At 40.3% G+C, this 25,706-nt stretch overlaps 1 protein-coding gene across 7 annotated transcripts in view; it reads left to right on the top strand.

Annotated features, from left to right (window-relative positions):
• FAM189A1 (family with sequence similarity 189 member A1) overlaps positions 1-25,706 on the top strand; it is a 107,502-nt gene that overhangs the window by 42,655 nt on the left and 39,141 nt on the right. For all 7 annotated transcript variants that reach the window (XR_006163037.1, XM_042779656.1, XM_042779655.1 and 4 more), the window contains exons 3-4: positions 11,176-11,286; positions 16,889-17,020. Coding sequence is in view for 6 of the 7 variants with exons in the window: in XM_042779656.1 (XP_042635590.1) it covers positions 11,176-11,286; positions 16,889-17,020 (243 nt within the window). In the remaining variant the exon portion in view is untranslated. The remainder of the gene's footprint in view (positions 1-11,175; positions 11,287-16,888; positions 17,021-25,706) is intronic.

The following is a 25,706-nucleotide window of genomic DNA, read 5'->3' as shown; positions in this document are numbered from 1 at the left end:
TTCAGATGAAATCTGAGAGAAATGTTTGAATTAAAAAAAAATTGGTTGTCCTCTCATCAATACCCACGCTCAAGCAGAGATTTGGTGTTTGCTTCCTGGAATAAAAAGATGATCTATGTGGTGGAAAGACAGTGTCAGCATGAACAGGCTAAGACTGCAGGAGAAAAGCAAGTGAAGGAATGCACAGCATGGGAGAACAGCAGAGTCTGAGGCACCCATCACCTCGTGTGTCACTGCTGACTTTGATACCTGTGGGATGCTGAGAGGAGCTGCAGAACATCCCTCTGCCTTCACAGATCCCTTGATCACTCTGCAGTATCATTTCAGCGTGAATATTCTTTGAATTCCTTGATCAAAATATTCATTAGGAACCCTGCTATTAGACAAACACTTGTCTTTGAGGCTGAAGCATCAGTTTAAAGGTGAACAAAACACTGAGTGAAAACAAATGCATCTTGCATACATACCCATGTTTTTCAGTTTCTGATGAACTGGGCAGGGGTTGAGTGCTGGGTATTGCTGCTTTCAAAAATAAACTTGTGAGGCTGCAAAAACTTCTATTTGAAAAGCAAATCCAGTGCTGGTTCAAAAAATAGCTCTTCAGATGCAAAGCAGTAAATTTTGCTCAGAGCTGATGTGAACCCAGGCTTTGGAATCAAGAGCAGAGTGTTTTTCTTTGACCTCTTTTCTGGGAGCATGGAAGGAAACTAGCCCAAATTCCGAGGAGATGAATGCTAAATCGGGGGAAGAGAATTGTGGAGGACTGGGGCAGGAGGAGAAATTGAAATGTGAGTCTGGCAATATGAGGAAGATAGACATTAAAAGCTTTGAGAAGAACAGGACCTAATGATCAGAAAGAAGTGAACCAAAACCATGTCAGTGAGAAATCACACAACAGGAACTCTGATGTTTCAGAGATTCAGTGCCACAAGCACCATAAATAACTGAAATGCAATACATCTGTATCTTAGTTCTGGATGATTTCAGTGAAGAAAGTGTAGGCTGTAAATAGTATTTTCCTATACTTGGCACATAGTTAAGTTTTCTTTGCCTCTTGCCTTCTTGTTCTCCCTTCCCTGAGGGTTAGCTGTATAAAGCTCTAACGTGGCTGTACTGCTCTGGTCAAACTGCATCATCTGTCTCTGCACACGACTGCAGCATGGCTAAAAGTCTGTGAGACAGGGTCGAGAAATGAGGTTAGTGTGTTTAGTGATGACTGTATTCCAGGTTACATCAGTTTGAAAGTAGATTTAAAATATATTGATGCTTCATTGAAGTTACTTCTCTTTTATATTTATTTCAAACTGATGTCCTGAGAGGTCTTTTCCCAATGTACAAGCTGTTGGTTTAGGCCATGAAATAATATCTCCCGTTGGATTGAGTAGGGGATCTGAAAAGTGTGGTCTTTAAAACTTTTAAACTTTAAAACTGCAATTTGAGTTTGTATAAACTCTGATTACATTCATGTTCCAAAATTTTTTTTGCAGGCAAGTTAATATATCCATTTAGCTTTCAAAATGTGCACAGCCAATTGCTGGTTGGGATTTTTTTTTTGTTTGTTTGTTTGAATTTTTTTTGTTTATTTTAACTTAGACTGCTGATTCCCTTCCTTCTTCTTTAATATAATGAAATAACAGACAGAAAAATCTACCCCCCATTGCCCTTTCATTAGAATAGACCTAAGAGAAGAGGAAGAGGGGGAAAAATGGAGAATGACCCAGTAAAGTCGTGAACTGGGTGAGAAGGAACACTTGAGATGGAAACAGAAGAATTGAATCAGGGAAATCTTTGCAGTGGTGGAGAAGAGATGTCAGAGGGTGAAGCATCTCTCTAGAATGAACTTTCTAAGTCCTCTTTTACAACTTAACACTTCTTAAAGCTTTCTCTTGCCTAGGTCTGTGTCTGCAACTCTGGTACCTTTTTGACCAAGGCTGCCTGTTCCTGGCCCAGCTGCCACCAGCTGTCATTCATGTGAGGATCTGGACTCCTCTGCTGAGCATCCATGTGCTAATTAGTTATCCCAGTGGCAGAGTTTAAAAAGACCACAAGCAGTTTTCCTGAAGAGCAGACAAATCCTGCTGAGGCATAACACTTGCCCCTTCCTAAACAAGCACTTCATAATTACCCTTAAACTCTGCTCTTCCCCAGCTGCTGCCATTGCCTTGTGCTCCCATGGCAGCTGCTCCTGGTGGCCATCCCTGCCCTGGGAAGCTGTGCCAGCTCCAGCCCCAGTGCTGCTGCTGCTGCTAGGAGTGCAGTGTGCTGTGGGTGCTGCATTCACCTCTCTTCAGCCCATCAGTAATTCCCTTCTCACAATCTTTCTAAAGATATCTGCTGATGCTTCTTTCATCTCATCTGCTCCTTCTTTTAGAGATGCAGTCTGCATCCCATCTGCTACTGGAGCTCTTGGCAGCCTTTGCACAATCTAATTTCAACTTTTTCTTGGTGAGAGTCTGGTTTGCTTCAGCATTTCTTCCTCCTTGGTAAATGAATCTCATGTCACATACCACTGGGGCTGGCTAGTTGGGCAACATGGGAGCTATTTGTTAGACTTTGTATTTTGTTTTCAAATAATGAGGAAACACTAGCTTCAAAAATTTATTCGTGACAAGATGAGAAGTATTTGAAATGTTTTTAAAAGAAGAATAAACATTTGTATGAACTAATATAAATATTTTGAGGTGTGATGGAGCTGAGAATGGACACCTCACTCTTTGTATTCATGTGCTCAAATCACAACTCATGAGATTTTAGTTTTATTTGTGTGACAGATGGAAGGAAATACACTTACCCAAAGAGAATCTAATTATTCTGTACTTGTTGAAGAAAAATACTTTGATTTCAGTGGGATTTGTTTGCCAGGTAAATCAGAGTTTAGATCCTGAGCTAGACGTGTGTGATTGAGGGTTTGAGTTTGCTTACTACAGACACTATAAATCCTCCAACAGCATTATGGATTAAGTTCTACTTCAGTTATATGAGGAAATCTTAAAGTTCATTTACTGATGGATTTCCATGAAATTATTCACGTGAGTCTTTCTTGGAGATGTGTGTACAATTTTTCTTGAAATGGCCGAAACTGTAGTGAGTTTACATTACAATCTAATTGGAAAGAGCTGCTGTCCATGTTGAATCCTTGCCTCAGAAACTGATACTGAAAATGCTTGTGTGCTCTTGCTGGAGATCCACAGTTGTGGCTCCTGACCCTGCTCACCTGGCAGAATTTTCCTCCTCAGGAATGAAAGTCAGAGAAACCACGCAGTTGTTAATTAATGAGAATAATTGGAAGTGAGTAGTTAATTGCTATTAATATGTTGGGAAAGACAGATGCAAAATATCTGTGTATGTGACCTTTATATCCTGCTTCTGTCTCATTATGCTTCTGCCAGGAAGGGCTGCTCGCAGATCTTTTGATGCCTGTCCTTGTCAGCAGGACAACACCAGCCTTTATTTCCTCAGGGAATCCTGCTACAGATGTTTTGGAAGGTTAATTTATATGGAGTAGCATTTCACTGACATGTGCATGGAGGTGAATCCTTCCTGCAATGTGACACTTGCAAGAAGTAATGTATTGTTTAGGTGGAAGAAACCCATTAACCAGCTGCAATGGAAGTATAAATTCACCTTATGATGATTTTCTTAAAAGTTATTAGACTACTCACATTGTTGAAAAAAGTGTATTCATTTTTATTTACCTGAGTGTTTTGTTTAAATATAGCTTGTTGTATACAAAGCTAATTTAGAAAAACATTGTATTTCCTAATGTCCTAAATGTCTAAAGTCTCTAAATATCAGCTTTCCTTTCCTGTTCTTCTATTGTCGTGGAACATTTATGAGACACAGTGTCTTATTTGTTAATTTTTAAAAAGTTTCAATTTTTACTTCCTTGGAGAGTATGTTGGAAGGAAAATTAAACTAAAATGACTGAGGTAGTTGCAAATTTTAGATCTGGCTTATATAGTCAAAATTCTATTCAGAAAGCATTATATTTGAAGTTTTTATTATCACACTGTATATCAACTCCTCTTTTTCCACCTGACTGTGCAGCTGAAGCAGTTGTTTTTGAAGCATTTCAAATTGACAGCATTTTGAGTAGCATTAAAATGAGTTAGTGCAGTTTGATTTCTTTCTCTTTCAAAATAACACTAAGTTAAATTTCACGTGTATGGATTTTTTATTTAGGGGAGCAGTGGTGCACAAGTGGAAATGTCAGTGATGAAAATCAGACAATAAAATTACCGTTTAAAAAAGTCATCCAAATGACTTCTTTTGACTGGCTGCACATACAGGAAAAATTATATGATTAGCTTTGTTGCAGTATTAGCTGCAGATCATTGAAGGATTCCTTTGAGTGCGTATTTCCATGTAGCAAACTTTGAATGAGTCTCTAACACATTAGCTGGCTACTCCCCATTGTCCTTTTAATAGATTATTAGATAAAATTTAAGGTTGTTCTCTGCTATGAAACAAATTACCTGCAAACTTTTTTTGTTGCAAATACTGCTAGAAGTGTGTCGCATTATTTGAATAGTTCAGGAGATAGCTTGAATTTTATCTGAAAATAAAGGAGGGTATAGCTCCTCTTGTTTCTCTTTTATATGGCAGTAGTTTGCAGGCCATTTGATGGTCCTTTTGGGTCCCTTCCAGCTCAGGATATTCTGTGATTCAGAAAGGTGTAGATGCTAAAATAGCTAATTGGAATCAAACAAGCAGAAAATTAGTAGATGCTGAAATATCTACTTGTGACAAATTCCTGGTTAATGTTTCTGGACTGAGAGCACAAGGTATTTATTACTGAATCAGGCTCCCTCTTACAGTTTCCTAAAAAATATTACAATAAATTGTGTACTTGCTAGAGCGGTAACAGAGCATTACAGAAACAGCAAACACCTATTGCTGTGTGTAGAATGTGACAGGCTTCACTCACTATTGTCTCAGTCTTTTAATCTGAGGAAATTATCTGTATGGCCATTACTTCTACTGACAGGGAATTTCTTGGAGGTATTGAATACCTCTTATGATATATTAGCAGATATTTTTAATATAAATGCACCTTTACATTTGTCTGTCACTCTACTCCTGTAAGCAGAGCCAAGGCTGCATTTTGTATTCAAGGGTTCTTGAAAAACCTTGGCAGCAATTACCAAATCTCTCACTTTATTGATGTTGTTGTTGCTTGCTGCACAGTGAAAAAGGAGGAAACAAACTGCTTCTTCTGGTCTTTAAATAGGTGTTATTTTGTGTGCTGCAAATTCTGCTGCAAACACCCAGTGCCCGTCTCTGTTGCACACAGGGCTTTTACCAACATTCACACAATTCTCCAAAGGTACAGCATGCTGACTCCTGCTGGAAGCTGATTGCTACTCAGAGGGAGACATCATTTTTTCATGTAAATCAGAACCAGTAACATTGTTTATAATCTTATACAGAATCATATTTGGAGTTAGAATTTTCCACAGAATATTTTAATAAAAATATAGAAATGAAGATACAACCAAGTAACAAATATTAAATTAATAAAATTCCAATATCTATCTGAATGAAAACAAATTAATAGGGCCATAATGGGGTCAGTAAAATTACATACACCAAGTTCAGAATTTTTCATCTGAACTGTTCAGCTTTGAAATTAGAAATATTTGCATGGATTTCAATATTTATACTGAGGTTTCAGCTTTCCTTTACAAAGTTAAATAGCCTCACTGGAGTCAAAAGGAATTTAATCTGGAGAAAATGTAATTTAATTTAATAATGACTGGAATTGAACAGGCTGTTATAATTTAGGATAAAACAGGATATAATTTATTGTTCTTAACATAAAAACATTGAAATCTTTAGCCTAATGCTTTGCCACATACAAGGAATATTTCTGCCTGTGTAATATAGAACATGGCTTTAGACCTAGAAAAATATTTTTGTTTAAATCTTAATTTTAATTTAGGCAAACGACATGGAATACTGAATTAAACAGAAATGCTTTTCATCCTGTCACTTCTTGGCAAGCACTGAGAAATGAAAAAGAAATCTATTATGAGGCAAATAATGGGAAGATAAATCTTGTTGTTTCTTGTACACTTGCAAACCATGAGTCAAGAGTGTTTGTTTGAGTGCCATTTCTGTTCAGTAAGTTTTTTTTAATGGGCTCTTTTAAAAATTTGATGTTTTATCTATTTAAACCTATAGTAGGTAACAAGCGTTCAGCATCTGGCTGATCCAACAGGTCTGGCTGTACCCCAGATAATCTTGCATTAGCTTAGTTCTGGCACAGTTGCTGATCTCACTGCTTCATAGCTCTTGGTGGTGATAAATTTTCAGATTTGTTTCTGGTGTTTAACCTTCTGCACTTCTGTCAGGGAAACTATAAATTCTGTAGCACAAATAACAATAAATGTTACTGTCTGCAGTTGATGTAAGACAAAGTTCTGTGAGCAGAATATCTTGAGACAAGTTTTTAATCTATTTATGCAGTGGTTTACAGAGACAAACGCATTTACCTCTGGCTATTCTTGATGCTTCACAAGTGAGAAATATGTGTGTTAAAAGGAATATATTTTAAATCCCATTGACTATACCCACACATATTTAATGGAATTGGAAAGAAACCTGTAGTACCTTGTGTCAGACTACAGTGTCTCAAAAGAAGTGCTTTCTGCAAAAGATTTCAGTGTAAACCAAAGTTCATTCAAGGAGATTTTCTGACGTTTAAGGAGCTTCAGGACAGGAAATAACAGGAAAGAACCTGTAGACACAGTATTACAGGTGCAGAGGTTTGGCAGATTTACAGAATCCAGTTCACCATGGCAATGGCTGATTTTATTCAAGGTACCCTGCACAGGAGAGTTGAGTCATGTTTCATCAGCACAGAGGGTAATTAATGTTTTGTCTAAGTGTTCATGTCTTGATTATCAAACCACTGCAAACCACTGGGGAAGTAGTGGTTGAAATGCCAGCAATGAAAAAGCAATCCGATTTCATATGCATCTCCAAAATGAAAGTATGAGGAATGAAATGAAATGTTGCCTTTAGAAATACAGTTTCATGTGGTACAATATTACATCTCTTTTGGAGGACTGTGGTTATTTTGCATGTAAAAACTTTGTCCTTGTAGTAGCAAGTATTTCTTCAAACTATAATATGTGCTTTTCCTTTTCACTGTGTTTGTGATGTGTTCTTGATGCAGTAGTGAGTTGCTGGTTTGGGTCACTTAAAGAATCCCCATCAAAAGTATTGGCAAATCAGGGTTTAATACAAATTTGTGAAAGTCATAGAATCATAGAATGGGTTGGGTTGGGTTGGGAGAGAGGCCACCTTGTTCTACCCCCTGTCCATGGGCAGCTTCCATTAGACCGGATTGCTCAGAGATCCATCCAGCCTGGCCTTGAAAAATTCCAGGGATGGGATAGCCACACCTTCTCTGGGCAACCTCTTCCATGGCCTCACCACCCTCACAGGGATTAATTTATTCCTCATATTTAATCTAAAGCTTCCTTGTGGCATTTTGAAGCCATTCCCCCTTGTCCTCATGTTCCAGGCTCTTGTCCAAAGTCCCTCTCCAGCTCTCCTTAGGCTCTGGAAAGTGCTCTGAGTTCTCCCTGGAGCTTCCTCTTCTCCAGGCTGAGCAGCCCCAGCTCTCCCAGCCTGTCTGCAGAGCAGAGGTGCTCCAGCCCTCTGGGTGTCTCTGTGGTCTCCTCTGTGCTTGCTCCAACACATTCACATCCTTCCTGCACTGAGGGCCCTGAGCTGGACACAGCATTCCAGGTCTCTCACAAGAGTGGAGCAGATGGGGAAAATCCTTGACCTCCTGGCCACACTGTTCATGATGCAGTCCAGGACACAGCTGGCTCTCAGGTAATGCTGTGCTTCTCATCCACCAACACCCCCAAGTACTCCTTCTCAGAGCTGCTCTCATTGCATTTCTTGGTAGAAAGCTGTATATGGACAGAAAATCTAAATTAATGTTAATTAATTAATGTTAATGTCTTCTGTTGCAAGTCACAAACTCCAGTTCTATCAATTCAAGAACAAATTGTGAAAGACACAGTAAGGGCAAGAAGGTGCTTTGAGCCAGCTGTCTCAAGGATTAAAGTTTTTGAGTTTTCAGATAATACAGTTTTAACAGTGCCTTTGGGAAAGAAGATGAAAGGAAGTTTAAGGTTTAGAGTAAAAATAAAAGAGAATAAATTACTGCAGGCCAGTTGTGAAGAAAAGAGAGATGTTAAGAGGCAAAAATGAAAGTGATGGAAAAGAATGGAGGGTGGAGAATATATCAGCTTCTGTAAATCCCTTTGATTTTTTGGGTGGTATCCATAAAATTAAGATGATCTACTTTGGGTCATTATGAAGGCAGGTGTATGGTTGTATCTACATTTAAGAAATGTGAAGGAAAAAGTATTCACAAATAATCTGAGAATACTAATAATTTTCTAAAAGGTCAAGTTATACTAAAGAAGGAACCACAAACAACTTCCTTTACTATGGAAAGATAATAAAACCAGTTGGTGCTTAAGTTTTTTGTTGTTTTTTTTGGTTTTTTTGGTTTTTTTTTTTTTTTCTTTTAGTACAGAAGGGCTTTTTCTGGGCTCTCTGTTGAAAAGCATGGGGATACTGATATTTTCATTCTGTGCAGATGTGTGGTATGGTTTGTTGGGACTGCAAAGATGCAAACTCACTCTTGATATGCTCTGCATATTTATACTTAAAATAGTTCCCAGAAACGGAATAAAAATGGGGAGCCTTGTGTGGGTCCATGCTCAGGACAACATCTCACATAGTAAGTTGTTATATAATTTTAAATCATTGCATCCTAACTGTTTAGTTTTGTAGAATTAGTTTAGGACCACAGTAACATTTACATAGGAAGTCCCATTAACATTTCTTTCAGAGAGTTCTTTGTGTAGAATATAAACTTTGACTTCTCCAATTAGTCCTGCTACCACCATGTCACAATAAATCCATTGGTTTTGCTGTTTGTTTATATATTAGTTCTTGCTGATTTTTGGAGCTTAGTGGCATTAATGCTTCTTGCTGATTTTTAGGAATATTTTAGCTTGTTTATATGTTGTAACTAGGAAGGTAAAGAACATAATAATTGTAGTTTTAAATCTAACATTAAGATGTCATAGCCCTTCAATATCTGACAATTCTGTATTTACTTCAGTGTAAGTTTTTGCCCTTGATCATTGGATTGACTGCATCTTATATTCTTTTCTTATAGTTTCATACTGTTCCTTCGAGTATGTCACACTGAGCTCTCAGAGCAAATATTTGGTAGCTCTTTTTCTGAGGAAAATTTTAATGTGGAAATCAGGGATACTTGACTTCCTAAATAATGTGTATCTACATCTACAGTGTTTCATAGTGTAATGTTGGGTCTCCATCATAATCCACAATGGCCACTCTTTCAAAGGTTTGCAGATGTGTTTATTTTTACTGCTGCACCTGTGCCAGTGTTAGAAAAGACTGATTTGTGATAAAAAAATTAAGCACACTGAACGTGTTTTTTAATGTCTGTAAATGTGGTAGTTGATACTTTTGTGCCTCCTTTTCTCTGTTGTGGCTTCCAGCATGGTGGTAAACTTTACCTCTGAAGTTGTGATAAGAGTACCAAGTGTGTCCTACTCCATCAGTAGAAAGCTTATTTTGGTGTTTAGCTGAGAAGCATTAAGGAAGGAGATTGGAAATTCTTCAATTCCTTTTCTTAGGATCTTTGTGCTCAACAAGAGGCATGGTAGTTTCTAGACTTGCAAAGGACATGAATTTCCCCCTTTAGCTCCATGTCCAGGTTAAGTAGTTCCTTGCCTGGGACATTAAGAAGCAAGGCGTAAAATAGCAAAATTGGGAAGACAAGTGTGGCAGAGAATTTCAGTGATATCATGTGGTGGGTGCCACTTTGAAATGCAACCCCTTAACAGAATGTGATACTTAGACCCACGGAGATGAACAGGAATTCTAAGAGCCTGTTTCATTATTTTGACAGTGCTGGGTCCTTCCCTCTTGTCTTTGCCAGTGACAAGAGGAAGAGGTTACCTTGGAAACACCAATAGAGGTTTCTTCATTAATGAATGCTGATATGGAGAAAGTACTGCAAAGACAGATAAACCTGGTGTAGGTTACAGCCCTTGTCATCAGCTGTGATGCTTGGAAGAATCTGAAGCTGGCAACTAAAAGATGTAACACAGCTTCTGTCCTTTGGTTAATACTGTGGAGGTTACAGGGGGTTTTGTCCAAATGCACTAGAAAAAAATATACAGCCATTTTGGATTTCAGCTTGTCAAAAATATTTCTAGCACATGCACTGACAAAAGATAACATCTTGTGAGAACAGTGAGGGGCTGTAAACTGTGAGCATGCTTATGGAAAAGAGGTGCAACAGAATTTCTTACTAATTTCATAGAATACACTCACTCCTGTTGAGTTATAGCAATGTCAACACTGAATATTTAAGGTGGCCACACATCAGGCACACATTTGTTCTTGCCTCTTACTGCTTATACCATTCCCTGTATGTTGAGATTTGTCTGCCCTGACTGGACCAGGATTTTTTACATTTAAGGCAATGAAATGATAATTAAACTGATGGAACCAGGCTGATGAATGTTTTGTCACATTTTGAGACGAGAAAAAAGGAGTAATTAACACCATGAGTAGTTGATATGGAGGATGCTGCTTAAAAGATAATGGTTGTTTAAAAACCAAGTAGTTATATATATCCAGAATTTTATTCACTCTTTTTTCCCAACTTGTAGGCACTCATGATATATGATATTCACTTGTTCTGTTTAAGATACCCACATCCCCATCAAAAGGATATAAATTGTTTCAAGACTACATGTGTTTATAATAAAACACTTTTCAAATCTTAATTTTTAGTAATGCTTGGTAATAAAACCCATTAAATTTTCAGAGTCTGTGATAAAAGTGGGAGATAAATGGATTATTTTGAAATGGCTGGAGGAAAACATATCATAGTCATGTCTAGTTTTGATTTAGCTTTCTCTTACAGTGCAAGACCGAGGACGCTGTCAGATTAAGTACCCTGCTCCCTTTAAAATACATTAAAAGTTGCCATCCATGTAATTGTGTGACAGGCTGGAAGTTCTTGAACATCTAAATTAGATTTTTTCCTTGTTTGCCTCTTGAAGTGAGTAATAACAGGGTGCTTGGGTTTTTTTCCAGATAACCTTTTTCATGCTGCTCTCTGCAGTGTGTGTGATGCTGAACTTGGCCGGGTCCATTCTCTCCTGTCAGAATGCTCAGCTGGTGAAGTCCCTGGAAGGATGTCAGTTGGTGAGTGATGGAAAACATGCTTCTTACCAAGGGCAAGGATTCTATTTTTGATCTATTGGGGTTTATATACACATTCCTTTAATTTCCAAAACACTAGGTATTTAGTAGAGCAATCTGTATGTGTTACAATGTGAAAAAACATTTTGGGAAAAGTTTGCGTTAGAGTGTGAATGTATTTAATGTTTTGCCACCTCAAAAAGTAACTTTTAATATCATAAGGATTGACTTACTGTTGTGGTAAGAATGATGCTTCAGCAGAATAGGTGGAATAGAGGCCACATCAGAGCAGTGTGGTGGTTACCATATGATGTCAGCACTATCAGGATTTCTTGCATCCAATACTTGTCCAGGCAGTGGATTTCACAAGAGGAATGTTTTGGTATGTGTATGCTAATATTTTGTATGCCAACCTGAGTTGTTTTTTCTTTTTAATTTCCAAAGTAAATTAATATTACTTTTGTTAAATAAAATACAGAACAATACCATGATGTGCCATGCTCTAAATTATAAGGTGCAATTTACCTAAAGCCTTTGTGTTTTTATCTCAGGAAAAAAGTGCATACAGATTGAATTCTAGCACATTTGCTGACTTCAACTTGCAAAGATGTCTACAGAAGTGAACTCATGACTGAAATGTTTGAGTTTAAATAATGAGTGTTCTCACTGTAGTTTCTATTTTCAGAGCATGATGAAATGCTAAGTAGCTTTGCCACAGTGTGTTGTACTCTGTAAGGGCAAGTTAATTTCATTGGGGCTGTTTATCATTTTGTAAAGGTTTCAAAAAAACCAAAAAAGTGACAGTTTCTTCTACCCAGACCTCGCTCTTTAGGCTTTTCTTGCTCAAAATCCCATTGCAGTTAGGCTGGGGACTTACACATGGATATATTTCATTGCCATGTTGCAGGGCTCATATATATGGAATTCTAGAGTTCTGTTCTCATAGACCACCCTCTGGGAGGGATGCACTGTAGTGAACAACACTGCTTTATGATTAAGCACAGGATTGACTCAGAAGGTGGTGATGTATTATGCTGAGCATATTTAATTACTTCATTATCATTTTTCACTCAAAAAAGGAAAAATCCCAGTTTCTTAACAGCTTGTTCCAACTGTATATTTAATTTTAATTCCTTAGATGGCTCTCTTTAGTGCTGTAGATCTGTGCAATCCCACACTATGTGACTGGTGTACATTATCAAATCTAAATCCTTGACTTGCCTCCTAGGATACAAATGTACTCTCTGGGGATGCAGCTCTAGGAGTCAAAATCCAGCCCTTGCAGACATGTGGTTTGAAATATAGTTAACATGCCATGTAACTGAACCAGTAAATTTCCAAGCACAGTATAGTAAAAAAGTCAAATTCAAAATAAATTCTGTTTTAGTTCTGGTATTTCTGTCAGACTCATTCATGGTGAGTGCATGACATTAATAGTGATAATAGTATCTACTGTATTTTGGAGTTTAAACTCGGCAGTGTTTCACATGTAGTCTTGTTATTCAAAGAAGAGGAACAAAACACAGTGGTCTTATTTTGCTTTAAACACTGGGGATTTATTGTAGATTCCATAATATGTATTTTTGTATGAATACATGAAATGTGTTTGCCATATGTTAGCATTTTGAATATGTCATTTGTGAAGCTGGTATTTGTGCCTTTATCCTGCAGCTTAGCAACATATAACACTGAGAAAAAAGGGCAGTAGCCTTAACGCCTTCTTATGAAAAATTAATTGGAATATTTTCCCCATAATTAGCTGCAGATTCTGTAGCCAAAACCCACAGGTTTGGCTACAGCAGATCCAGTAGCAACCTCTTTAAATCAGTGAGAGTCAGATGTGTGCAGAGAAGTTACACAATCAAGCTGTTCAATAATGTGTATAGGAGAAACATTTCCATACAGGAATTTCTTTTTCAAATAATGGTTCTCTAAAAATTGTTCTTAAAATACATGGGTAGAGCAATTAATATATTTAACTTATGTTCTGTTACTGCACAAGGCAGAATACATTTATTTATTGATCTATATTTGTTTTTATTTAGTTTACCTGTCTTGTAATTAGAAAATAAATGCTGTCATTTAAATTAAATTTGCAGGTGATTATTATTCAGAAAAGTAGCGAGAGTATCAATATCTCTATTGAAAGATTACTTACAATTTTTAGTTGTAAAGCTGAAATTGGCCAGTGGTTACAGGAACACATAAAGGAAGACTCTTCTTTCCCCTGAATTCTCTTTAGCTGGATAGACAAAGCAAGGAAAAGGGAAGCAGGTGCAGGTTCACAAAGAGATGAATGACACAGCCCAGATCCAGAACTGAGGTTTATTTGTATTCCATTTTGCACTGGAGCTAAACTCAGGTCTGTGCATATGGAAAAACAATTTTTTAAAATTCCAGGAAATAGAATATAATATGTTTTGTTCTTATTCATCTCTTGGATTTTAATCTTGGTATTTCCCTACAATGCAACTTTGTCCTCACTGGATCCTCCTGTCTTTCCCTCTGCATAAGATATTAGAATTGACTGAAGTGTAATTATATTCCTTCCCCTAAGTATACCAGTGGAGCTTTCTTGTCCTTCATTGCCTTGTTACCAACTTTGGAACTCTCATACTTCATTTTGAAATTTTTCCTTCCTTGTTTTATGTTCCCTATAAAAACCCCTGAAGGTTAATTTAGAAGAAGTAAAATCTATTACTACTTTTAGCAGAAGACTTACATTTGTATTAAGGAGATGGTAGAATGCAAAGTAACAGTGTTAGCTAATTCCTGATTTTGCCCTGTTAGGGAAGAATGTGTGTGCACTTAGCAGCCAAACAAGCAAACAAGCTTCTTTTCAGCACCATTGACAGAATTTGATTAATTCATGCAGGTCAAAAAAGTAACACAAGGCCTGTGAGAGTATGTGCAAGTATTTGTAATAAATCTGGAAGGTCCTTACCTTTTTTGATTCTCTGCTATATGAAACTCAGGTTTTAATGGGTTTCGACTTTTGAAGCAACAGTACTGCTTTTTGACAAAACAAAATAAACTTGCAAGACAATTTATGGATATAGGAAGTTCTGGCTGAAGTTTGAAATCTTAAGTGTGGTTTGGATCAGGGTGTACTGTGCAACATTCATAAATATGAAAACACAAACTCTACTGTGAGTACTGACTAGCATGAGTAAGAATTCTTCACAAAGAGGGACACAAATATGCACAGGGTGGTGGGGATATGTGCAGGGGATGAAGTGAATGATTCTTTATTCTTGAGCTCTGCCAGCCAAAGAGATTGAAACACAGAGTTTTGGAGGCACTGCTGATGATATTGAGGTTGGCAAGCAGCAGTGCAGTAGCTGGAAGGAGTGATCCCAACCCCTTCTCCCTGTACCAATGCGGATTTACTGTCAGTACTGTCTCTGTTTATGAAGTCGCACAGTGAATGGCATTTGAGATGTCATTTGGGCTAACAATAAATCACTTCTCCTCCTTCCTTCCCAAATGAAAGATTTTGGCACAGTTTAGGTCACAGAATAGCTGTATGAGCTCTTGATCCTGTCTGCACAAGTGAGACCGCAGCAGGGCAGGGAAGGGCACTCTGGAGCTGGGGCTCAGGGCTGCTTTCAGCTGCTCTGTTGCTGGGAACATGAATGCAGTGACACCTCCAGCCTTTTGTCCTGCTCCCAGTTGCAGAAACACAGCAAAGAGCTCAATTCATGAGCATGGAAGGAAAAGGTGCACAACTAGGCACATTGATGAAAATTCTAAAATAATATGCTTCTAAGCTGGTAGTGAATCTTGGGTAGTTTTGAATATGCTGTGATTCTGAGCAAGACCCTGTGTTTTGCAAGAACTGTCATGTAATTAGTTTTTAACTGATTTTAAGTATTAAATTAAAAGAAGAGCTGCTGGGCAGTACAAAGTTATGGAACAACTTTCAGTATGAATTGAGAATCTCTCATAAATGGGGAATCTTGACACAGCCTTTTGAGCCTTATCTTTGTGACACCTGTTCATTACGTGTGGCCCTGGGATCTGCATTTCACATTTGAAATGCCAGATAGATGGCATGAGTCAGTGCTTGTCCTTTATTAAACAGGGCCAGGAAGAATCAGAATAGATGACCTTGCAGCAGAAAGCTTTGTCTGAAGTCCATTTTCCTCATTACAAAAACTTCTTAGCAGCTCAAGCCTATATTGATTTGCCAGGTGTAGCCTTCTGGCCCCTGGCCTTGGCACAGCTCTAAACTCAAAGTGTAAGTTCCAAATTTCCTCAGCAACATTTCTCAATCACTGAACCATTTCCAGAGAGTTTTGGGAGCAAGACTTCCCCAGTGGCATTCAGTGCTTTGATTTTACATGGACTTGATGAGCTGAGGTCAGCTGATCATAAACCATTCAGGTGGGTTTTACTCAGATCTTTCGCCTTTTAAAAGAAAGTTTTAAATGATTACAGGAATTGCAAAAGAGCTAGTCTGAAATTGTTCAAGCTGCTTTGTAGTTAAATTGTATGCTAATGAGAAGTAAAACCCACGACTGCCATAGAGGTGAGCAAACTGTGTTTTTTCTTTATTTCTTTGCAGTGTCTGTGGCATAGGGCATGACCAGTCTCTGAGTTGCCACAGACAATTACTTCCAGTGTTACCTTGGAGAATATGGGAAAAGGTGTAATTTACATACCCATTTTTTTCTAAAGCCTTTTACAAATTGTGCTGGCTAGAGGGCAATCTGGAGTCCCAGGGGCTGAGTCCCCTGAGATAGCTCCTGCCCTGAGCATGCTTTCATCACAGTAGGCATCTGGAGAAGTTTATTATGTTCGTTTAATTGACTCTTATTTTTGCTCTTCCATCTGCTGTCTTGGTCACCAGCATGTAAGGAGAGAGTGCTACATAAGCCTGATAAAAGTAGTACTAAAAATACATATATTTAAACACATAGCTTTTAAGATCATATGAACAATTCAAGCATTCTTTGAGGTCTAAGAAGTAAGTAAATATTCTGTTGAAATGATTCTGTGGATAAGGCTGGGCAAGGTAATTCCACAAGGAATACTGGTGCCTGTTTTTGTTCAGGAAATTGGCAACATCCTAGGAAGAATTTGAATTAAAAATAGAAAATGTGTATTTGCATTAGGAATTTTTTTGTGGATTTGTGTCTGGAAATTTTGGGAGTGTTTTAATGCAAGAGTAAGTAACAGGGTGATTCAGATCTCAGCACCCAGCCATTGTGCTTCCATCTTTACTGTGGGGAATAAAGGACTGATTTGTGATCATGAGTCCTTCATGTATTTTCTGACCTTTTTCTGGTTTTTTTTGTTTTCCCACATTGGATATGATGTTATGTTTATTCAGTTGAGTCACTCTGGTTTCACTTGCCCCTGGAAAGCAAATTTTTTCAAAAAGAAGCATAAAAGGTAACACTCTTTGACATTGAATCCTCTTTCTGTATTTTACCTGTTTTTATAGCTTCTATTAACCAGTGGAAAACATTCTTCTCCAAGGGTTTTGCACAGAGATTTTAATTTTGCATTTAATAGTCATTACTGTAACTGTAAATACCATTTTTTGCGAAGTGTGTTTCTGTTGATTTATACTTTTTCTGACCTTTCCTTTTCTCTGCAGATTAAATTCGACAGTGATGGTGTCTGTGTTTGCTGTGAAATGCAGCACCAAACATCAGGCTGCAGTAACCTGGGAGAAACACTGAAACTGAACCCTCTGCAGGAGTGCAATGCAGTGAGGCTGACCCTAAAGGTGTGTTAGCGAATAATTAACTGTTTATTGCAGTTTTAACTTAGCAAGACAGAGCATGTGATGAAGGGAGCAGCAGCTGCTGTTCTCTGCCTTCATCCACCCTTATGTGCAAAAACATCTTCATCACAGCATCAGCAGTTGTGTGTGTAACTGCTTTGTTAAAGATTACAGTAATTTCACGACCATAAGGCGCACCGGACTATAAGGCGCACCCCCCGGGAGTTGGTAAATTTTGCAACTTTGCAGATCAGATAAGGCGCACCGGACTATAAGGCGCACTTTTTTTTTTTTTTTTTTTTTTTTTTTTAGCGAGGCTCCGCCCCCAGCTCCCCCCGCGCGGTTGCTGGCCAAGGCCCCACCCCAACCCGGCAGCCATTGGCCCCCGGGCCTGCCTGTATCCGCCATTCCGTGCGGCGTCCCCGGCGCCGGAAAATGCCCGCCACCGCTCCGTGCGGCGTCCCCGGCGCTGGAAAAGGCCCGCCGCCGCTCCGTGCGGCGTCCCCGGGGCCAGGGAACGCCTGCCGCCGCTCCGTGCGGCGTCCCCGGGGCCAGAGAAAGCCCTCCGCCGCTCCGTGTGGCGTCCCCAGGGCCCCGCTGCTCCGGAGTTCCCTGGTGCTCCGGGTGCCCCCATGTCGGCGGGCTTGCCCCGCGCCGCCACTGCCCTGCCGCCCATCCCTCGCTCGGCTCGGCGCACTGCGGCCCCGTCAGCCCCTATCGGGCTGTGGCCCCGCTGCCGCCAGCACCGCGGCCCCGCTGCCGCCAGCACCGCAGCCCCGCTGGTTGCGCCTGCCCCTATCAGCTGTGGGGCCGCTGCCCCCAGCACTGTGGTCCCGTCGGCTCAGGCCGCTGCGCACAACAAAGTTACAAAGTAGTAACACCTCCCTGCCCGTGCTGCTCCCAGTACCTGGGGCACCCAGGGCTGCCCCCTGCCTTCCTGCCCTTGCTGCTCCCCGTGCCAGGGGCTGCCCGGAGCCGCCCCCCACCTTCCAGTCCACGCTGCTCCTGGTGCCTGGGGCCGCCGGGGGCCACGCCCCGCCTTCCAGCCCGCGCTGCTCCCTGTGCCTAGGGCAGCCCGGGGCCGCCCCCTGCCTTCCAGCCCGCGCTGCTCCCTGTGCCTGGGACTGCCCGCGGCTGCCCCACCATGGCTACTCGGCGCTCCCGCGGCGCCGCCCCCCCTCGCGGCTCTCACTTCCGGGGTGGAAAATTTTGCAACTTTGTAGATCAGATAAGGCGCACCGGACTATAAGGCGCACTTCCGGGTTTAGGGAAAAATTTTAGTCATAAGGGTGCGCCTTATAGTCGTGAAATTACTGTACTCAAGAAACAGAAGTTAAAACTGACCGTGACTGATGCTGGAAGGTGCAAGAACAGGTATCTTTCATTTTGCTGTTCTAAGGTGGTGCTTATTGATGTTGTGATAAACTGCAAAGAAACACAAAGTACTGCAGAATGAGGAGGTATTTTAAAATTCAGAATGTGTAGAAATCCTGTACAAAGTATTTGGTAAATATCTAAATGGTCTTTAGCCTTGTTAAGAAAAAGCAAAAAAGCTACCACCGAGTAATGAGGATGAGGTAGAAGTTAAAATATTTTTTATGGCCCTAAAATTAGGTAAGAACTCTGCCCCAGGTTTTAAGAGCATGATAAAGGTAACAGAGCAAAAACCTACTGGGTAGCAGGAGTTTAGTAAGTGGAAAAGAGAATTAATTTGACATTGCTGGTCAAAATACAACAATCTTCAGTGAAATGTATTACAAGAAGGTAACTTCTGAGAAAGGCATTCCTCTAAGTGTGACAGATGCAGGAACATGAATCTGTCATTCAGGAAAAACTGACTTACTAATTCCATAAAAATAAAGATGGAGGGAGCATATGTTTGCTTCCTGAAAATATGTCAGTGAGGTAAACTTTAATGAGAGGGAAAACAACTGTTTATCTTTGGAGGACACTGTCAGCATATGATGTGAGTAGAAGTGACAGAGGCTGAAAACCAAGAGAAGGATTCCAACCAGCACAGCAGTCAGAATACAAGCATAAAATTTAATTTCTTCTAAGATATAACTCAATCATTTATAAGGGGAATTGACATATCAACTTACACTACAAGAAAATGGGTTTAAACACAGGAGTTCCCAGGAGTATAGTCTGAGTGCAGTTTTAATTATGTTCAGAACTTTCCATCTAAGAAAGGGTAGTTAGGAAAATAACTTTTTCAAAAAGTTTTTTTACATGTTTTTCAATTTTAATTCTACATTTGCTTTCTATTTGGCTTACCTCTGATTCCTGGCTGTAAATTTAAGAACAGCAATCTTCTAAGCCCATAAGAAAAACAGTTACAGCTCATTAGCTAACAGCTGACAGTGTAAGGCTCACCCTCTTTAATTACAATTAAGAACTACAATGTGACTTTAAAGAAACAGATGTTTCAGTACCAAAAGCTCAATTGTGTTCGCTGTTTGAGGAGGGAGAGAAAATGTAGAGAACCAGAGTTAAGATTATGCATCTTCATGTAGAACATAATGTAGGTTTCGTGCTCCTCTTGGTTGCAAGTGGGGTAAAAAAAAGCTTGTGTTTGCACTGAGGCATCTGTGGGGTTTTGGTAGAGTAGCTGTGGAGCTCCACTGTGAGCAGAGCAATGGAGAGCACACATCACCTCTCTGATCTTCTTCCCAGGCAGGCAAGCATGGCTAGTAAAGCCAGCAGTGGCTCCTGGTCCTGTGTATGCTAACTGTGCCTTGTGTGATACTGAGTGGGGGGTTTATAACTGCTTTGAAAAATCCCTGAGGTTTTTTTTTTGTTGTTTTTGCAATGAACCATCTCTATGTTCTTTTTTGTAAATCAATCCTCCTTTCTTCATTTCAAGCCCTGAATAAACTACTCAAACATTTTAATGGGGACAAAGGAACTATCACTGCAGTATGTATGGTCCCACATATGCACATTTATAGATACAAGTATTGATTGCAAATGCTGATTTGATCTACAAGTGCTAATTCTGAGATTAGCTGAATAGTTAGATTTCAGCACAAAATTATATGTTACAGCAAAATGGACAAAAGAACTGTGTCATTTCAGTATTGTGATGGAGTCTCAGCCCACTCAAGGGTGGTGAATTGGTAGGGTTACAATTATATTTATGAGATACCATACTTGTAGTCTTGTCTGCACACCTCAGTAAAAATAGCACAGTTGCATGATGTGATGAACTGCCATTAAGATCTGCAGGCACCCAAGTGTGATCCATCTGCCTTGTTTTACAGTGGAGGGATTCCTGGTTTCTGTATTTCACTAGAAGATGTGGGGTTTTTTTTTATAGTTTCCTGCATTAGTAGCTCCTAAACAGCCCCTGAAAATAAGGTTCCTTGTTTTCCTCAGGGTCAATAATCTGTTCTTCTAAAGGATGTCAGTGTCCCAGTATCTTGATTTTTTTTTTACAATAACCACACTTCTAGAACAGCTTTATCCTACATTAGGAAGTTACATGGTTTAATTACAGCCAAATGAAGGTACAAGCAAATCCTACCTATTTACAAAATTAGTTAAAAGAGTTTAAATGGTTTATGAAGAATCAGGTGTCCAAAATGAGATGATGGCCACAGATGGGATGGATCTAGGATGCAGTTTCAGTATCATCAATTTAATTTCTTTTCCCACAGGAAATGTGTTGGTTTGTGGATGAAATTTTAAGGAACTGATTTTTTCTTGTAATGTTAATTAAACTACAAAGGCTGAATTTTCCTGACATCTTTCATCTTTTCATCTGTGAAAATTATGTATTCTTTCTCAACTCAGAGTATTCTGAATTTACTTAAGATGCACATGCAACATTTTGAGAGGATGAAGTTAGGTACTTAGAAGTTTGAATTATTTTGTAATGTATTATTGCTGTCTGATACTGACATGCAAGAGGAGAATTTTATGCTTTTTGGATTTATTAATGATCCAGTTGAGTATTTTTAATTACAGTAATTTCACGACTATAAGGGGCACCTTTTTGACTAAATTTTTTCCCTGAACCCGGAAGTGCGCCTTATAGTCCGGTGCGCCTTATCTGATGGACAAAGTTGCGAAATTTGCCAAACCGGAAGTGCGAGCCGCAATGGGGGGGCGGTGCCGCAGAAGCACCGTGTTGCAAGCGGGGGCGGGAGCGGGCGGCCACAGCCGGCAGGAGCCAAGAGGGGAGGGAGGCAGCCAACGCCAGTCCTGGCCTGGGCGGAACAAGGAGCTGGGTGGCGCCACCACGGGCGCTGGGGGAACGAGAAGCCGGGCGGCGCCGGCCCTGGACCGGGCGAGGGGGAAACGAGAACCCGGGTGGCCCTGGCCCGGGCGCGGAGGGAACAAGAAGTGCGAGCCCGCAACAGCCCTGAGCAGAGCCCGCCCGGCAGCGGCATCGGAGCAGCGGCGGCGAAGCCCCTGCGGCCGCCAAAAGGCGGCGCCGGCCGAGCCGCTGCGGCCGCCATAAAGCGGCGGCGGCGAAGCCCCAACGGCCGGTGGATCGCGGCATCGGGGAAGCCCCTGCGGTCGCCAAATCGCGGCGCCGCCGGAGCCCCCGCCGCCGCCGAATCACGACGCCGGCCGAGTCCCCGCGACCGCCGAAAAGCGGTGCCGGCTGAGTCCCCGCGACCGCCAAGAAGCGGCGCTGCCGGAGCCCCCGTGGCCGCCGAGAAGCGGCAGCGACCGAGCCCCCGCGGCCGCCGAGGAGCGGCAGCGGGGAAGCCCCCGCAGCCGCCGAAAAGTGGCGACAAGTGACGCAGCCCCGGGGAAGCGGAGAGAAGCGGCGCGGCCGCGGGGAACAACGGGAAGCGTCGCCGCCGCCGGCCGCAGGGAAGCCGGGATGCAGCGCGGTCGCACGGTGGAAGCTGGGTGCTGTGAGCCATGCCAGCCGGCGCCGGGGGCGGGCGGCAGTGCCGGGGCACGCTGCACGGGGAGGGCGCCTGGGGCTGCATTTAAAGGCTACACCGATCTTTGAAAAATGTTTACAAATTTAGCACCTGCCAGCAATTCGTTGCTTTGTTGCGCGCCGCACGGCTCCTCGCTGCAAAAAAAAAAAAAGTGCGCCTTATAGACCGGTGCGCCTTATCTGATCTACAAAGTTGCGAAATGTGCCGACTCCTGGGGGGTGCGCCTTATAGTCCGGTGCGCCTTATGGTCGTGAAATTACTGTACTTTTAGCAGCTTACACAGTCCAGAATACCTGCAGACACGTATGTGAATTTATAGATTTGCTGTTTACATAATTGCTTCCTACTTTACTGAAGGTGCATCTGTAGAATGCTTTTGTGACTATCAGCCAAGGAGAGAAGCTGATTCCCTCCTCTGTCTCCAGCATAAATATTTGCTTTGGAGCTGCTAAAGTTCAAGCACAATATAAATAGTAAATGGCTCTTTCAGGTTTCTGATTCCCTTCATTAGTTAGGTGTCTCTATTAGAGATCTATGTAGCTCAGCTCTTGCAGTCTTCTGTGTGAATACTTTCTTTCCTTTCCTCTCCTCTGAATCCAAATTTATTGTTACCAAGTTTCCTGATGACCAAGTCTACTCCTATGTTTAATTTTTTTCATTCAGAAGATTCTTCCACTTGCAAAGCAGAGGAGGATTGCTCCTAACATGTCTTTTAGAGTTGTGAGAACAGCCATTCCTCAGATTTACTGTAAGACCAAATGCAATGTTAATAATTTTACTGAATGACTTACCTGAAAGGCTTCATAAGCTACTTAAAATCGGATAAAGCTCAGCACAGAATAATTCCAGATCAGATTTTAAATGCTGGACTTGTTTCACACTGATTTACAGGCAGCTGAAAATATTCCCTACGTTCAGAGTGTATTTCCCACACCAAGACCATCAAAAAAAGGGTGGGTCAGGGTGGGCTTTGTAGACTGAACTGTTGAGCTACCTTTTCTTTTTAATCTTTTTTTCTGTTCCTATCTTGGACAGTGAGGGAATATGGATGTAAACGTCTCTCTTGGCTGAAAAGGTGCCTCTTTGAATGTCTGGGATCTGTTTATTCCCTCCTTGTCCAGTTATGTTATGAAACTTTAGCCGTTCAGGAGTCTCTGTCATATCCCCAGTATTAAATTTAATGCAGACACCTGAGTTGGAAGATATGCAAACTTGCATGAAAGCAGAGAAGACCTTTTTGAGTTTATTTTTAAGTAGCAGCTGTGCACTGCTTCTTAAAAATAAAGTAGTGAATTATACTGTACTTTCAAAACTTAAATCTATTTTTGAAGTGTTGACCATCTCTCCATTTACAATGCAATGTGCGTTTGAGACCCATTTGGCTGAGAATTAATTCTTGAGCCTTTCTTGTATTATAGCAGGTGTTTTTCTCAGTGTTTTTCCAGATGTATCCAGTGAGAACAACTGAAGTTATATTTTGAGTTAAAAGGATTATTGTCCTTGAATTCTTGAATAAAAGAGGTGCATTGACACTAATTTCATGGGTGAAAAAGCTTTGCTGCTCATTATCTCCTTTCAGGATACAGTAGTATAAGAAATGAAGCACTATAATTGGAGTCAATAATGGAGAAAACAAATCATCTGCACAGCGTTCAGCCGTGGAGCTACTTTTAGCCATTGATCGCTGGGGATGTTGAATCCAAGCATTCAGGGCTGCTGCTTACCCTGTTCTTTTTACACCTCAGCAAGCTGATTTTGCTTCTCTCATAGTACATTGACTAAGTGCCAAGAACTTAAGAACCTTAAAGACTACAAATCTTTTATTTCCACAGGAAAATAATCTATTCAGCCAGCAAAATGTGAGTGTGTTGTAAAGAGAGCTGTCAGTTCAATACTGTTGAGCAACTGGAACTCATAAAATGATGGATGTACTTTGTTTCCTTCTAGAGCAAAACTGGTTTAAATACAGTTTCTCAATTGTGTTTAAGCAGCACACCTGATTAATTTTATGTATAATACTTGGCAGAGTGAATATTTTGAGGTAATAGTGCTTCATGTGTGTGGTATGGTCTGTACTGAGCAACAAATTCTCTGCTTGGATGTTCATGCATGTAACTTCATTTGCAGTGCAGTTCATTGCTATGATAGGAAGAGGCAAGAGAGTGACTAAATATTTACCAAAGTCTGCATTTGAGCAGAGCTGAATTTTGAAGATGTCCAGACATTCCTGTTTTAGTCTAGCTTACTTGATGGTTTTGAAAGATAACTGATACCAGAGACAAATTCAGTTTTAAATTGGTCTCTAAGCTGAAGGAACTCTATGGGTGTGGCCCACCATTAGAATGAAGCGATACTATTCCAGTTTTGCTTTGTATTTGCTGTGATAGGAGGTACAAGTGACATTCTGAAGGACAGAATTTCAGGAGGGTGAACACACATGCAGTGAGTGAGTGTTCATTGGTTATAAGGACCCAGCTCTGCCATGCACCCATCACTGAGTGATGGGATTTGTGCCATTGTCATTTTTCATTTTAGATTCTATCTCATCTCTTTGCTTCTGCCAGGTAATTGCATGTGCTAACAGCTGTTCTAAATTGCTTTGTTAAATGATTGTTTCTACAGTTGAGTTATCGATGTGACAATCACCAATTTTTTTACTTATTCCAGTTTGATACCATCTGACTGCTTTGTCACCCAGCAGTTTGATGGAAAACAAAGAAAATCAGGTTTTAGGACAAACTGATTTTCGAGCATATTGCAATATGAGTTTTTGACATTATATTCTCAATTAATTATATCTTTAAATTACTTTTTTTGAATACAGAATATTAAAAAATATTGGAATTAAACATTCTGATTTTAAATAATACTCGGGTTTTGTAACACCTCTATTTTATGTTCTGTGGGGTTTTGGACTACACATTTACAGAACATGCATTTTTATATATTTATGTATTATTTTAATTGTGCTAGTAAAGGAAGAACTGAGATGCAATAGCACAAAAACTGTGTCAAAAGGATCATGGTGAAAACAGCTTGAATTAGGAAAAAGCAAAAATAGATGTTCTGTCCTGAAGTTGCACATATGGCAAATGGTACTATGAAGAAGATTTAAGAATGCACAGGTATCCTGTGGGAATGCACAGGGTATCCTTTGGGACCACAGCATAAGTCAAAGGTGTCTGTTATTATGGAGGGAAAGCATGATAAACAGTTATGCAGGTGCTGGCACCATTAATTTGGTAATTGTTCAAGTTGTAATATAAATGGAATACTGCAACCATGAAATCTTGCTTTTTTTCACTGTCAGTAGTTTTTAGTTCCACTTTTAACACTGAGTGAGGGACGTGCTTGGGAAAATAAGTGGCCTCAAAGAAACAGCTCACAATGCTGTCTGACTCCTGTGGGTGTATATCTGGACTGATCTAGACATGGTTCCAGGCAATTCTGACAGCTGATTCTACTCTGAAGGGGATTTGTGTCCTCTGCAATTAGTGAGCTATGGTTTATGAAGAAAATTGTATATGTAACCAGTAGAAGAATAGTTCAACCTAGTACATTATACTTACCAGAGCATTAATTATCTTATAAACATGCTGAAGAGTCAGATTTTTGTCTTGAAAAGACAGAGACAGCATCTAAGAGAAAATTGGTTCAGCCATTTCTGAGGAGCAGAGAATTGTATTTCAGACCATTAGAGATTCACGTGTTGTGTGTTCTGATTAGTGTTCTGGTAGATGTCAACTAAAGATCTGTTACTGAAGCTCCCTGATTTTGTATTTAAT

Source organism: Catharus ustulatus, chromosome 12 (genome assembly GCF_009819885.2).
Source record: "Catharus ustulatus isolate bCatUst1 chromosome 12, bCatUst1.pri.v2, whole genome shotgun sequence".
Taxonomy (NCBI): domain Eukaryota; kingdom Metazoa; phylum Chordata; class Aves; order Passeriformes; family Turdidae; genus Catharus; species Catharus ustulatus.
The sequence above is the reverse complement of the archived record's forward strand: the minus strand, read 5'-3'. Positions and strand labels throughout refer to the sequence as shown.